This window comes from Rhinoraja longicauda, chromosome 4 (assembly GCF_053455715.1).
Source record: "Rhinoraja longicauda isolate Sanriku21f chromosome 4, sRhiLon1.1, whole genome shotgun sequence".
Classification (NCBI taxonomy): domain Eukaryota; kingdom Metazoa; phylum Chordata; class Chondrichthyes; order Rajiformes; family Arhynchobatidae; genus Rhinoraja; species Rhinoraja longicauda.
In genome coordinates, this window is record NC_135956.1 from 10,426,944 (window position 1) to 10,440,117 (window position 13,174).

The window sequence follows — 13,174 nt, forward strand, 5'->3', positions numbered from 1 at the left end:
ACCATCACAAGTTGCTGTTAAGGACACATCTTTACATTGAGGTTTCTTATTTGAAAGCAAAAAGGCATTCTTGGTGATTTAAAGAATATGAAACTTACTATTTGCAGATACTGACTAGCCTGTGTATTCTGTGTCGGAAGGAACTGCAGATGCTGGTTTACACCGAAGATAGACACAAAATGCTGGAGAAACTCAGCGGAACAGGCAGCATCTCTGGAGAGAAGGAATGGGTGACGTTTCTGGTTGAGACCCTACTTCAGGCTGAGGCTCGACTCGAAACGTGACCCATTCCTATTCTGAGATGCTGCCTGTCCCGCTGAGTTACTCCAACATTTTGTGTCTAACTTCTAGCCTGTGTATTTCTGTTGTTTCACATGTTTATTTCAAATTCATTGGCTATACTTTTAATCTATTCTATTCTGATTTTCAGATCACCGACAGTCCCATCAGTTGAAACGTTCAAAGAGGAAGTTGATTTAAATGATCTTATTAAAGATCTTTTCCAAGACGATCCAACTGTATTGGACTTTTCTGTAAGTTGTGTGAGATTTCCTTTGTGTAAACTCATTTATAAAATTCTCCTGCAAAAGTTTAGGTAATTGTGTGTTCAAGAGAAGAATTTGGGCGGCACGGTGGCGCAGTGGTAGAGTTGCTACCTTACAGTGAATGCAGCGCCGGAGACCCGGGTTCGATCCCGACTACGGATGTTGTCTGTACGGAGTTTGTACATTCTCCCCGTGACCTGCATGGGTTTTCTCCAAGATCTTCGGTTTCCTCCCACACTCCAAAGACGTGCAGGTATGTAGGTAAATTGGCTTGGTAAATGTAAAAATTGTCCCTAGTGGGTATAGGATAGTGTTAATGTGCGGGGATCGCTGGTTGGCGCGGACCCGGAGGACCGAAAGGGCCTGTTTCCGCGCTGTATCTCTAAACTAAACTAATTATACGTGATGATTCTTTAGACTTTATTTAGAGATACCGCGTGGAAACAGGCTCCTCTGCCCACTGAGTCCGCACCGACCAACTATCATCCCATACACCTACACTATCCTACACACTATGAACAATTTATAATTTTACCGAATTTAACCTAGAAACCTGCACGTCTTTGGAGTGTGGGAGGAAACCAGGGGAACCCCATAGTCAGGATCAAACCCAGGTCTCTGGCGTTGTAAGGCAGCAACACTACCACTGCGCCACTGTGTCGATTAATTTTAACATATGATCATCTAAATCTCCCCAAACTAAGATTAAGCAATTTCTTGAATTATTGGAGTAGTTATCTGTGTACATTTTCCTGTTAGGTGTGTTATCTGTTGAGAGTGCTCATCAAAAATTTGAGTACTTGCTGAGTGTGTTTTTTCCAGGACATGTTCAGATACTTGAGACTTTCTACTGGAACACAGCCATATAAAAAACCTCCCTCATGTATTCTGTCGATCTGTGGGTCACCATATTTTTCATTTAACTTTCTGGCTTTTACTCGAGCCAGACTGATAGAGATCATTCTACTGACTCTCAAAGCCGGTCATTCCCTCTTCTCCCCTCTCCCTTCAGGCAAGAAAGGCCACAGTTTAAGAATAAGGGGTAGGTCATTTAGAACGGAGATGAGGAAAAACTTTTTCAGTCAGAGAGTTGTGAATCTGTGGAATTCTCTGCCTCAGAAGGCAGTGGAGGCCAATTCTCTGAATGCATTCAAGAGAGAGCTAGATAGAGTTCTTAAGGATAGCGGAGTCAGGGGGTATGGGGAGAAGGCAGGAACGGGGTACTGATTGAGAATGATCAGCCATGATCACATTGAATGGCGGTGCTGGCTCGACGGGCCGAATGGCCTACTCCTGCTCCTACTCCTGCTCCTACTCCTGTCTAAGAGGTACAGAAGTGTGAAAACGCAGACCTCCAGATTCAGGAACAGTTTCTTCCCAGCTGTTATCGGGCAATCTGAACCATCCTATCCCATCCTCTCTACTCCCGAAGAAAATCCACACAGACTCAAGGAGAACGTACAAACTCCATTCAGACCACCCGTAGTCAGGGTCTTTGGCACTGTAAGGCAGGTATTCTACCACTGCGCCACAGTGCTGATATTTTATCATCTAAATCTCCCCAACCTATGAGAGGTTGGTCCTGACCTACTGTCTACCTCATTGGACACCCTCGAACTATCGTTAATCGAACTTTACTGGACGTTATCTTGAACTAAACTTTATTCCCATCATCCTGTATCTGTACATTGTGGATGGCTTGATTGTGGTCATGTATTGACATTGCAACAAAAAAGGTTTTCCCTCTACCTTGGTACACGTGACAATAAACTAAACTATATCATGTGAGTTTAAGCAGGCTCAGTCAATTCCTAGTCGATTTGAAACCATGAAGCATGGTTGGTGAATCTGGAATTACCACAGATGGCTGTGGAGGCCAAGTCAATAGATGTTTTTAAGGCAGTGATTGACAGATTCTTGATTAGCACGGGTGTCAGAGGTTCTGGGGAGAAGGCAGGAGAATGTGGTTGAGAGGGAAAGATAGATCAGTCATGATTGAATGGCAGGGTAGACTTAATGGGATGAATAGCCTAATTCTGCTCCTATAACATGAACTTGTGGCGCATGCTAGATTCTAAAAACTACCCTGGTTCATAGGAAGCTTGGATATTTAACCTGTCTTATAATATGTCGTAAGACGGCACCCATTTTTATGGGAACACAATAGGATTTAAATGTATTAAATATAAAGTGAGTTGGTACTGTTGAATTGCATGTGGAGTTAATGTGCTTATGTTTAGTTTTAAATAAATGCTTGGCTGATTACCACCAACTGGGCGACACGATGGCGCATTGGTAGTGTTGCTGTGTTACAGCGCCAGAGACCCAGGTACGATCCTGACCATGGGTGCTTATCTGTACAGAGTTTGTACATTCTCCCCACGACCTGTGAGGGTTTTTGCAAGGATTTCCGGTTTACTCCCACACTCCAAGGTTTGTAGGTTAATTGGCTTGGTGCAAATGTAAATTGTCCCTCGTGTGTGCATGATAGTGTTAGTGTGCGGAGATCGCTGTTCAGCGCGGACTCGGTGAGCCGAAGGGCCTGTGCAAAAACCCTTGCAAAGGGCCTGTGTTTCTAAGTAAAACTAAGTAAGTAAACTTTAAGACGAGTGATTATAATAAACACTTGAAAGAAAATGAAAATCAGATTACGCTGTTGGGTTTAGCTGCAGATAGACAATTACGATGCATATACCTTGGCAGCATTAATATCGAGCAAAAAACTTCGTTCTGTGCTGGGTATAACAGGTAATCGATAAACTGCTGTATGCATTTCTATTTCTGAGGTTGCAAATTGATATTGATAGCACAATGGTTAAAAAAATGATCAGTGACTGCGGGTCTAATGTGCTGGTGCTGAGGAAGGGTCATGCAGCTGTGAATTCAGATTTAAACGGTTTGACCTGCAGAGATAAATTATTCATTGCAAAGGTTTGCATAGAAATCCTTAGCGGAGCATTGCGGAATCATAGACGGGGTTGTGTTGTGCAGTCATTTACATAAGCATTCCCAGGAGATACGAGCACAGCGGTAGAGTTGCTACCTTGTCGCGAGACCCGGGTTCGATCCTGACTAGGGGTGCTGTCTGTACGAAGTTTGTATGTTCTCCCCGTAACCTCGTGGGTTTTCTTCGAGATTTTCGGTTTCCTCCCACCCTCGAAAGACGCGCATGTACGCAGGTTAATTGGCTTGGTGTATGTGTACAATGTCCCTAGTGTGTGTAGGATAGTGTTAGTGTGAGGGGTGATCGCTGGTCATTGCTGACTCAGTTTCCGCGTGGTATCTCTAAACTAAACTAAATAAACTCATTATGCTAACTGCAGTTAATTAATACATCAAAGCTTTATAATTTTTGCCCCATGTTGCAATATAAACATATTCAAAGCCCACAGCTGTATTGATCATAAATAAAATACATTTCCAATCCGTCTTTCTATTGAATTCACAAAACTGTAGCACGCGAGATACCAAATGTGTTCAAAAATGCTTTCTCTGGTGCCGCCTATAGGAGCGTTTGCAGGTAGAATCATGAAGTCATACAGCACGGAAACAAACTCTTTGGCCAAACTTGCCCGTGTCAACCAACCTGCCCCATTTGCACAAGTCCCACCTACCAGCGCTTGCTCCATACCCCTCTAAACCTCTACTGTCATGTTCATGAGTGACAGGAGCAGAGTTAGGCCATTCAGCCCATCAAGTCAACTCGGCCATCATGGCTGATCTATCTTTCCCTCTCAACCCCATTCTCCTGCCTTCTTCCCATAACCCCTGACACCCGCACTATCCATGTACCTGAAGTTTAGTTTATTGTCACGTGTACCGAGGTACAGTGAAAAGCTTGTGTTGCGTGCTATCCAGTCAGCAGAAAGACAAAACGTGATTACAGTCGAACCATCCACAGTGTATAGACACATGAGAAAGGAAGTAGTGTCCCAATGTCTTTTAATATTCAAAAATAAGACCTAATTTGAGTTCAATCAAATGTCCTATAAAAAAGAAAAAAAAATCAATTTTGATTTTTATTCTATTCATCGCTTGAACTGTCACTCTTTGTCGTATTTTATTTTCAGAAGTCAAGTCGAGGAGCAGTAACAAATAGTGCAGCTCATCAGGCCAATGGTAGAAAGTAAGTTTAAGAAATACATTCTATACACTATCACTGGCAGTAGCTATATTATATTTAATTTTTATTGATGAAGTTCTGCACAGGAATGCTAAACGTTAGAAAATGTTAAAACCTTTATCTCAACCTGTTTTTTCCTTTTCTCCCCCTTTTTTATGCCAAATGTACTGATATTATATCAACGATAAATGTTTAATCTGCTGTTGATTTTCTATAGGAAGTCTGACCAGCAATATGATCATTTATCCACCCATTAATTTGAATGATTAGGATATTGCGCAGCGGTAGAATTGCTGCCTTACAGCGCCAGAGACCCAAGTTCGATCCTGACTACAGGTGATGCCTGTACGGAGTTTGTATGTTCTCCCCATGACCTGCGTGGGTTTTCTCCGGGTGCTCCGGTTTCCTCCCGCACTCCAAAGACGTACAGGTTTGTTGGTTAATTGGCTTCTGTAAAATTGCCCCTAATGCACCGGATGTGAAACTGAGATAACATAGAACTAGTGTATGGGTGATCGCTGGTCGGCGAGTTCTTGGCGGGCCGAAGTTCACGTTTCCATGCTGTATCTCTAAAACTAAGTTTGAAGCATCGGCATCCTGAGGTCAAGAACATAAAAATGTGGCGATCCAAAACAGTCTTTGTCCACAAATTCTGGAGAAATTGTAGATTACTAATGAAAATTTTAGGTCAGCTATTAATTATAAATAAACTTGTCCTTCCTTTAATTAGATGTTTATTATCAACCCTTCAATTAACTTTGGGGCACTAGAGAGTAATGTAGATAATGAGTCCATTACTTCCTACATACCAGATCTCTTACCACCTCCCAGTTAATAAGTACTCCCAGATCTATAAACAGTCGGTAACATTTGGGTGGCACGGTTGTGCAGCGGTAGAGTTGCGGCCTTAAAGCACCAGAGACCCGGGTTCCATCCTGACTATGGGTTCAGTCTGTCATTTCTCCCCAAGACCTGAGAGGGTTTTCTCCGGGGTCTCCGGTTTCCTCCCACACTCCAAAGACATGTAGGTTTGTAGGTTAATTGGCGTGGTATCATTGTAAATTGTCCCGAGTGTGTGTAGGCTCGTGTTTGTGTGCGGGGATCGCTGGTTGGCAGGGACTCTGGTGGGCCGAAGGTGTGTTTCCGCATTGTATCTCCAAACAAAACTAAATTAATTTGGTTGATTTACTCCTGCTTGTCTTAATCTCTCACACAAAACAAAAAGTGTTGGAGTTCTGAAGAAAATTCCTGACCTGAAATGTCGCCTATCCACGTCCTCCACAGATACTGTCTGACCCACTGAGTTCTTCCAGCACTTTGTTTTGCTCAAGATGCCAGCATCTGCAGTTCCCTGGGTCTCTGTCTTAATCGCTTTCTTCCCTTTCATTCTCATTTCTGCTTAGTCTGAAACTTGTAGTAACAGGAGTCAAGAGAGTCCAGAGTCAAGAGTGGTTTATTGTCAGATGTCCCGAAACAGAACAATGATATTCTTACTTGCAGCAGCACAACAGATATGTAAACATTATATTCTGGGAGTTGGGGGGTCATGTTGCAGTTGTATAAGACGTTGGTGAGACCGCATTTAGAATATTGTGTTTGGTTCTGGACACCATGTTATAGGGAAGATATTGTCAAGCTTGAAAGGGTTCAGAAAAGATTTACGAGGATGTTGCCAGGACTAGAGGTTGTGAGCTCTCAGGAGAGATTGAGTAGGCTGGGTCCCTATTCCTTGGAATGCAAGAGGATGAGGGGTGATCTTATAGAGGTGTACAAAATCATGAGAGGAATAGATTGGGTAGATGCACAGAGTCTCTTGCAGAGTAGGGAAATCGAGGAGCAGAGGACATAGGTTCAAGGTGAAGGGGAAAAGATTTAATAGGAATCCGAGGGGTTATGTTTTCACACAAAGGGCGGTGGGTGTATGGAACAAGCTGCCAGAGGAGATAGTTGAGGCTGGGACTATCACACCGTTTAAGAAACATTTAGACAGGTACATGGATAGGACAGGTTTGGAGGGATATGGACCAAGCGCAAGCAGGTGGGACATGTTGGCCAATGTGGGTAAGTTGGGCCAAAGGGCCTGTTTCCACACTGTATCACTCTGTTACTCTGTAAACACCATAATAATAAACAAAAAAAGTACTTCAGCATATAAAACACGAACAATTATAGTACAGCAACAATACCCTCCAAGTCTATGTAGTTCTGGGCATAGTTGGAGGTTGTAGTATTTACTAGACCAAGTGGACCTGTTGGGCCCAAACCTCTCCTGCATTGGTGCAGCACCCTCTCCTCCCCCACTCCCCTCTCTCCCTCCCCCCCTTTCCCAATTCTCCAACCAGTCTTACTACATTTTATCTCTGTTTGCTTTGTTGTTACCTTCTCCCAACCAACAATGATCTATTCTACATTTTCCTTGATCTCCACCCCCTTTGTCCTGTTTTCACACCTTACACTTCCTTATATATGCACCGTCCACACCCCTGACATCAGTCTGAAGAAGGGTTTCGACCCGAAACATCACCCATTACTTCTCTCCAGAGATGCAGCCTGTCCCACTGAGGTACTCCAGCATTTTGTGTCTATCTTCGATTTAAACCAGTATCTTCAGTTCCTTCCCACACATATTAATTAGGGAACAGTTTAGAGTTACAGTGCAGAAACAGACCCTTCGGCCCACCGAGTCCACACCACCCAGCTATCTCTGCACATTAACACTATCCTACACACACCAGGGACAATTTACATTTATAGCAAGCCAATTAACCTACAAACCTATATGTCTATGGAGTGTTGGAAGAAACCGAAGATCTCGGAGAAAACCCACGTGGTCACGGGAAGAACGTGCGGACTCCGTACAGACAGCACCCGTGGTCGAGATTAAACCCTGTACGGCAGGAACTCTACCTCTGTGCTACCTTGCAGCATTTGTTTACATTGTTACCCATATTGACTTCCTTTTGTGATCCAACCTCACTTTTTGCATGTGTTTTAATTTGACAACAAATGCATTATTTTTAGATGTTCTCCAGTTTATCTTGGTGGCAGTTCTGCACCCCACGGATTGGGAACAAATACCTCTCACAGGTAACTCAGTGATTTTCATGTTTTTTTTACATCCCAGATTTTAATTCAACAATTCAGAAGATTATGAGGGATAGAGAAATACTATTTTGCATTATCTTAGAGTCATAGAGTGATACAGCATGGAGACAGGCCCTTCGGCCCAACTTGCCCATACCGACCAGCTTGTCTCAGCTACACTAGTCGCGCTTGGTCCATATCCCTCCAAACCTGTCCTATCCATGTACCTGTCTGTTCACAAACGTCACAAACCGGTTTCACAAACATTGGGATGGTCCCAGCCTCAACTACCTCCTCTGGCAGCTCGTTCCATACACCTACCACCCTTGTTTGGGCACGTTTTAATATCTCTGCAATTTTTTTCGCAGTCTGTGATGGAGCTGTACCCAAACTACTCTATGATGCATCCTGATAAAACTCTTGCTCTGGCATTACTGCTTTTTTGATCAGTTGATTTCAGATCCACGCAATAAGGTATGAGCAAATGAGTTGTGTCCAATGATACCTAAAGGAAAATCAGTGAGCAATGCACCATTGAAAGACATTCTTTTTACAGTTCATAAGTGATAGGAGCAGAATTAGGCCATTCGGCCCATCAAGTCTTCTCCACAATTCAATCATGGCTGATCTATCTCTCCCGCCTAACCTTTTTCTACTGTCTTCTCCACATGACCCCTGACACCCTTATTAATCAAAAATCTAGATCTCCACCTTACAAATATCCTTTGACGGCCTCCACAGCATTCTGTGGCGATGAATTCCACAGATTCACTACCCTCTGACTAAAGATATTCCTCCTCAACCCCTTCCTAAAGGTATACCCTTTTATTCTGAGGCTGTGACCTCCGGTCCTAGACCTTCCCACTAGTGGAAACATCCTCTCCACATCCACTCTATCCAAGACTTTCACTATTTGATCATTATTGGACAAAAATTGAACTATAAAAGAATTTCTGAGAAATAATTGAGTCTTTATTAAGTATTAAACATATAAAATTCTTAAGGGATTGGACAGGCTAAATACAGGAAAAATGTTCCCGATGTTGGGGGAATCCAGAACCAGGGGTCACAGTTTAAGAATAAGGGGTCAGCCATTTAGGACTGAGATGAAGAAAAACATTTTCACCCAGAGAGTTGTGAATCTGTGGAATTCTCTGCCACAGAAGACATCCAATTCACTGGATGTTTTCAAGAGAGAGTTAGATTTAGCTCTCAGGGCGAATGGAATCAAGGAATATGAGGAGAAAGCAGGAATGGGGTAGATTTTGGATGATCAGCCATGATCATATTGAATGGCGGTGCTGGCTCGAAGGGCAGAAGGGCCTACTCCTGCACCTATTTTCTATGTTTCCAAGTAACTTGTTATTAGACCTTGTAATAACAAGTACAAGGGGGATGTCAGAATAGTCAGATAAACGAAAAACGTACAGGTTTGTAGGTCAATTGGCTAGGTAAATGTAAAAATTGTCCCGTGTGGGTGTAGGGTAGTGTTAACATGTGGGGATTGCTGGTCGGCGCGGACTCGGTGGGCCGAAGGGCCTATTTCCGCGCTGTATCTCAAAACTAAACTAAACAAATGATTAAATGTCTGTAGGATTCTATTATGGTTAATCATAATTACTTGGTTTGAATAGTGTATTTTGTAAAGATTTTAGTTTTTTTTAATTTACAGAACATGCGACCAGCTGCGTTGTACTACTTGTGACTTTAGGGTAATTGCACTTGACGATTGTGAATGGAACAAGTCTTGCGACTACTTTTTTTTCAGGTATGTTTGAACATTTATCGTTATTGATGATATAGAGCAGTACAGCACAGGATGTACGGGTGACGGAGGTTATGGGGAGAAGGCGGGAGAATGGGGTTAGGAGGGAGAGATAGATCAGCCATGATTGAATGGCAGAGTAGACTTGATGGGCCGAATGGCCTAATCCTACTCCTTTCACTTATGACCTGGCCCATTGGCCCACAATGTCATTGCTGAACACGATATCAGGTTAAACTAATCTCCTATGCCTACACATGATCCATATCCCTCCATTCCCCGCATATCCAGATGCCTATCTAAGAGCCTCTTAAGTGCCACTATCAAATATTGACTCCAATACCACCCTTGGCAGCCCGTTCTAGGCACCCACCACTCGGTATCAGTTGCCCCTGTATATCACCTTTAAACCTTACTCCTCTCACCTTGGATCTATATCTGACAATCCAGTATGGAATTGAGAACTTCCAACCAAATTCTTGTGTTTTATGTTTCTTAGGTTTTGATGTTGTTATGGAGGCCATAAACATATTGTGCAGCCAATGGTACATATTTATGCACAAACGGTAGAGCAACTTCATGTAGCGAACGTCATATCAAAGTCCACAGACAGAGTCTTAGAGTGATACAGTGTGGAAACAGGTCCTTCAGCCCAACTTGCCCACACCGGGCAAGCTACACTAGTCCCACCAGCCTGTGCTTGGCCCATATCCCTCCAAACCTGTCCTACATGTATCTGTCTAACTGTTTCTTAAACGATGGGATAGTCCCAACCTCAACTACCTCCTCTGGCAGCTTGTTCCATACACCCACCACCCTTTGTGTGAAACAGTTACCCCTCGGATTCCTATTAAATCTTTTCCACTTCACCTTGAACCTATGTCCTCTGATCGTCGATTCCCCAACTCTGGGCACGAGTCTCTGCATCTACCCGATCTATTCCTCTCATGACTTCATGCACCTCCTGTGTGTAGGCTAGTTTTAGTGTGCAGTGATTGCTGGCCGGCGCGGACTTGGTGGGCTGAAGGGACTGTATCTTTAAACTAAACTAAAAGCAACTTCCTCCTCTGTTACATTCTCGTAGACTTCAGATATTTTACAAACTTTCCACTTCAACGTCCACCACCGATTTTCCGGTACCTTTGGTTCCAAAGTCTTGCCTTATTATTTGTTTTGCCGGACCAGCAGAGGTCACGGCCTTGTGGAGGACCAATATATTGGCCCGCAAAGTCGGCTAAGGGGACAGATCTGCCGGCTCTGGCCAGACCGGAGTTCCAGTGTCCCGGCCGTAGAGGGCAAATTTGACCCACTGGTTGGCAGCCTCACCCGGCCTAGGTGCTACACTTTGGGGGGGATTTTGTACGGATTAAAAGCACTAGTTGCCGGAAAATTGGGGGTGGACCTGCACTGGTAAAACCCAATAGGGCTCAGATGTGAGCATTGGCAGATTGTGTTCCAGAATTTGATAATTGCCGTGAGTGTTTTTTTTAGAAAAATTGTGGATAAAAGTGACAAAGCAATGAACGTGAGCAACAAGTACGTTAGATTCATGCGTACGAGTGCCATTTTTGTAACTTTCGCCAACAGAAACAGCATGCCTGACGTAAGTAAACTGAAAGTGAAGGCACTGAGTAAGAAAGGGTCCCGAGCGTACGCCTGCCAGTGTAGCTGGAGGTCCGTCCATACCCTGACTGATATCAGGGAAGAGCAGCATCTTCGATGGGTCTGTGGCAAACACTAAGGATGACATACATTGGCCTTGTCCACACCCCTTCAGAGAGGTAGGGTGGGGGTCTCTTCCAATGTATCACCTGAAATATCGCCGCATTTCTAGAACTTTATTAAATGCAAGGCAAGCTGCATCAGTTTAAGAGGAATTACGTTTGCCCCGCAGGTCAGGTGTTTGGGAAACTAAAGCTGCCGTTGGAGTTCTCCTACAGGGTGCTTTGAGGACTGGGGGGAGTGCCAAACTGAACATTTTCAAGTGAAGACATTTTCAGTCCAGTGCATTTGGACATGCAAGACTAGAAGTTATTCTGTGACTGCCCCACAGTGGAAAGTGAAACGACAAAGGTGGAAGGTGAAAATAACCCATTAAAAAAAAAAAACAAGGCCTTCAATTTTTAATCCTTTCAGAATTGACTGCAAAGCTTATCGACGAGTTTTCATGATGTCAGGATTTGTCATCTTTTAACAGTTGAGGACTTCATCTGGTTGGATCTGTTCGTGGCGATCGGACTCGCTGAATATCAACCGGCCTATTGTCAAACTCAAATGTACATTTGCAACCATACAGTTGGGAAACCATACAGATTTCCAAGCGTAACCTTTGGAAAAAGAAGTGTCCCACAGTGGGAGAGAAAACAGTTTTAAAGGGTCACCATGCATCAGTCTGGAAAGGATTTATCGAGTTTATTAAATGATGCAAATTGGAATTCCCAGTATCAAAATGCTTGTACACTGGATAGAGAAAAGTGGGTATTCCATTTTATGTTTGTTATAGTTTCTACAACAGTTTTTCTAACATTTTGGCACTTTTAGGTACATTCCCTGTCATGAAAAGTATTTAGTTAAATGTGTAAATAAAGTTGAATATTGACAAGCAATTGTTGGTGTAATTTAAATGTTTCTGTGTAGTTGATGTCTTTATCAGGCTCCATTGCTGAGCTTTGCAAATGTTACTCATTCTTAAAGATTTATCTGTAATGATAGTTTTCAGCTTTGCTGAAACACTAATATATTTTGCATTACTCCTCTAATACATTTCCCTTCTCATCCATTTTGTTCACTGATTGGAGCTGCTGTACAATTCTGTGACTGCAAAAATTTACAGCCCACCAAATCTACACCAACCCATTTTCATTAATCTTGCAGATTGGAGCTGGTGTATAATTCTGTAACTTTACAATTTACAGTCTACCAAATCCACCCCAACCCATTTTTATCAATCCTACGTTAATCCCACCGTTTTATTTTCCCCACGTTCTCATAAACTCCCTCAGATTCTGCCACTCGTCAACATTCTTGGGGTCTTTACAGAGGCCAACTAACATACCAACCCACGTGTCTTTGGGGTGTGGAGGAAACCAGAACATCCAGAGCAAACTCACGCGGTCATGGGGAGAATGTCCAAATTAGTCTAAGATTCAGTTTAATTTATTGCCACATATACCGACTGGGGTACAGTGAAAAGCTTTAGGTGCGTGTTAACCAGTCAGCCAAAAGGCAATACATGATTACAATCGATAGATTTACAGTGTAAAGATGCATGATAAGGGAATAACATTTAGTGCAAGGTAAAGCCAGCAGAGTCCGATCAAGGATAGTCCGAGGGTCACCAATGAGGTGATGGGAGGGGGAGACGAGGAAGTGGCCAGGGTGCGACTCATCCTTGATTATGCTGCCACCCATGCCGAGGCATAAACGGAGTCAATAGAAGGAAGATAAGACACAAAATGCTGGAGGAACTCATCGGGGCAGCAGTTCTGGAAAGAAGGAATGGGTGACGTTTCGGGTCGAGACCCTTCCTCAGACTGATGTCAGGGGAGAGGGAGATACATAGATAAGGATGTGTAAGGTGTGAAAATGGGACAAAGGGAATGGAGATCAATGAAAATGGGAGGTTGGTTTGTGTGATGGTCTGGGCTGCGTCCACAA

General features: G+C 43.3%; 1 protein-coding gene across 4 annotated transcripts in view; it reads left to right on the forward strand.

Moving 5' to 3' along the window:
- cfap418 (cilia and flagella associated protein 418) overlaps nt 1–12,110 on the forward strand; it is a 16,150-nt gene extending 4,040 nt beyond the window's left edge. The window contains exons 2-7 of one of the 4 annotated variants that reach the window (XM_078398487.1): nt 431–533; nt 4,616–4,671; nt 7,690–7,755; nt 9,425–9,520; nt 11,105–11,298; nt 11,412–12,110. In XM_078398487.1, the coding sequence (XP_078254613.1) occupies nt 431–533; nt 4,616–4,671; nt 7,690–7,755; nt 9,425–9,520; nt 11,105–11,258 (475 nt within the window). In that variant the 3' untranslated portion in view covers nt 11,259–11,298; nt 11,412–12,110. The remainder of the gene's footprint in view (nt 1–430; nt 534–4,615; nt 4,672–7,689; nt 7,756–9,424; nt 9,521–11,104; nt 11,299–11,411) is intronic. The other 3 variants (XM_078398488.1, XM_078398491.1, XM_078398490.1) reach the window with 3 other exon arrangements.
- Nucleotides 12,111–13,174: the final 1,064 nt, after the last annotated feature.